General features: G+C 33.9%; 1 protein-coding gene across 1 annotated transcript; it reads right to left on the bottom strand.

Moving 5' to 3' along the window:
* Positions 1-132: 132 nt before the first annotated feature.
* LOC105462050 (prion-like-(Q/N-rich) domain-bearing protein 25) lies at positions 133-1,264 on the bottom strand. The gene is made up of 4 exons (XM_011708576.1): positions 1,040-1,264; positions 850-966; positions 502-621; positions 133-386 (listed from the first exon to the last, which is right to left on the bottom strand). Exons 1-4 carry the CDS (start codon positions 1,059-1,061, stop codon positions 133-135), a joined length of 513 nt encoding a protein of 170 aa, XP_011706878.1. The 5' UTR covers positions 1,062-1,264.
* Between the last annotated feature and the right edge of the window lie 6 nt (positions 1,265-1,270).

The raw sequence follows: 1,270 nt of genomic DNA, 5'->3' as shown, positions 1-1,270 counted from the left end.
AAAAAGTTCATCATTTTACGATGATTTTTCGCGGAGTTACCATTAATCAAAATTGACCAATTTTTGCTCAAAATTTTTCTATGCCATAATTTTTTTGAGCAGTGTAATTTTTAGAAAAAAATTAATTCATTATCAGATTATTCTTGTCTTACATTTTTTCTTAAAACACCTTCCGAATCTGTAGTAGTCCTCTGTACTACAAGTACAAATTTTGTCTTCTGCTGTCGTCGATTCTGTCGTCGATTTTATCGACGATTCTGTCGACGATTCTGTCGACGATTCCGTTGTGACCGCGGTGTCATTTCTGTTCTCAGACGCACAAATTGCGTCCGTTGCAGTGGCAGAACATTGAATATCCAGTAAACACGGCTCGCCGAACAGTGATACTATAATAGAAACATATTAAAATACATTCGAACATTAAAGAGTTCTTACTATTGATAATACATGAAAGTTTTAGCAATATTTTCTTTATAAAAACGAATTGATATAATTGCTTACCTGGTATACATGAATCAATAGACGCAGCCACATAATTCGGCTCGCAATAACATTTCTTCGAAATACACACGGAATTATTCGGTGAGCAACCTTCGTTACCCGTGCAATCAGCATTGATACCTAAAATTCGATTACTGATCATGAAAACGTTATTTGGCTACTTTTAATATACTTTTAAACTTTTTGTGATTAAATTTTAGTTACGGTTTATATCAATTATTTATTATGTATTGTATTATTCCATGAAATCTGAATCTGTTTGTTCAGAAGTGTCAATATAAAATGTCAATATAAACTGTTTTTATTCAAGAAAAATTAATATTTTTATAATAATTTATAAAGTATTACCTGGCAAACAAAGCTCATGTGATTCATAATAGTTCTTGGCACATGTGCACACTTGTTTCTTACAAACGGAAGACGGGACATAACAATCACTGTCTATTTCGCAAGCTTCTCCAAGTTCTAAAATTTAGTGCAAAGATTTTGTCAAACGCCACGTAATGAACTTTGGAAAAATAACAAGATAACCGTTTACCTGCTGATCCTACACAACTCATTTCATCCTTGCTTAAGCGTGTGCCATCGGGACAGCCGCATGTAGCGTGACATGTTAAATTGCCTTTGAAATCTTTCACGTAACAATCTCGGTCTTGATTACAAGTTTCGTTGATTCCCGTGTTTCCCCAGCAAAACAGTTCACTCTCCACGTAATGAGAAACATTTTCGTTGCATACACATGTATTATTACTACATATAGCGTCTGGAC

Source organism: Wasmannia auropunctata, unplaced genomic scaffold, assembly GCF_000956235.1.
Source record: "Wasmannia auropunctata unplaced genomic scaffold, wasmannia.A_1.0 LD272057.1, whole genome shotgun sequence".
In the NCBI taxonomy this organism is placed as follows: Eukaryota; Metazoa; Arthropoda; class Insecta; order Hymenoptera; family Formicidae; genus Wasmannia; species Wasmannia auropunctata.
Note: the sequence above shows the minus strand (reverse complement) of the source record. Positions and strands in the feature narration are given on the sequence as shown.

Excerpts from the sequence above, each read along its gene's own strand:
- LOC105462050 (XM_011708576.1), bottom strand. The coding sequence starts at position 1,061 with ATGAGTTGTGTAGGATCAGCAG. Across the intron at positions 622-849 it reads ACATGAGCTTTGTTTGCCAG|GTATCAATGCTGATTGCACG; the intron begins GTAATACTTTAT and ends ATCGAATTTTAG. Across the intron at positions 387-501 it reads TATTGATTCATGTATACCAG|TATCACTGTTCGGCGAGCCG; the intron begins GTAAGCAATTAT and ends TTTCTATTATAG.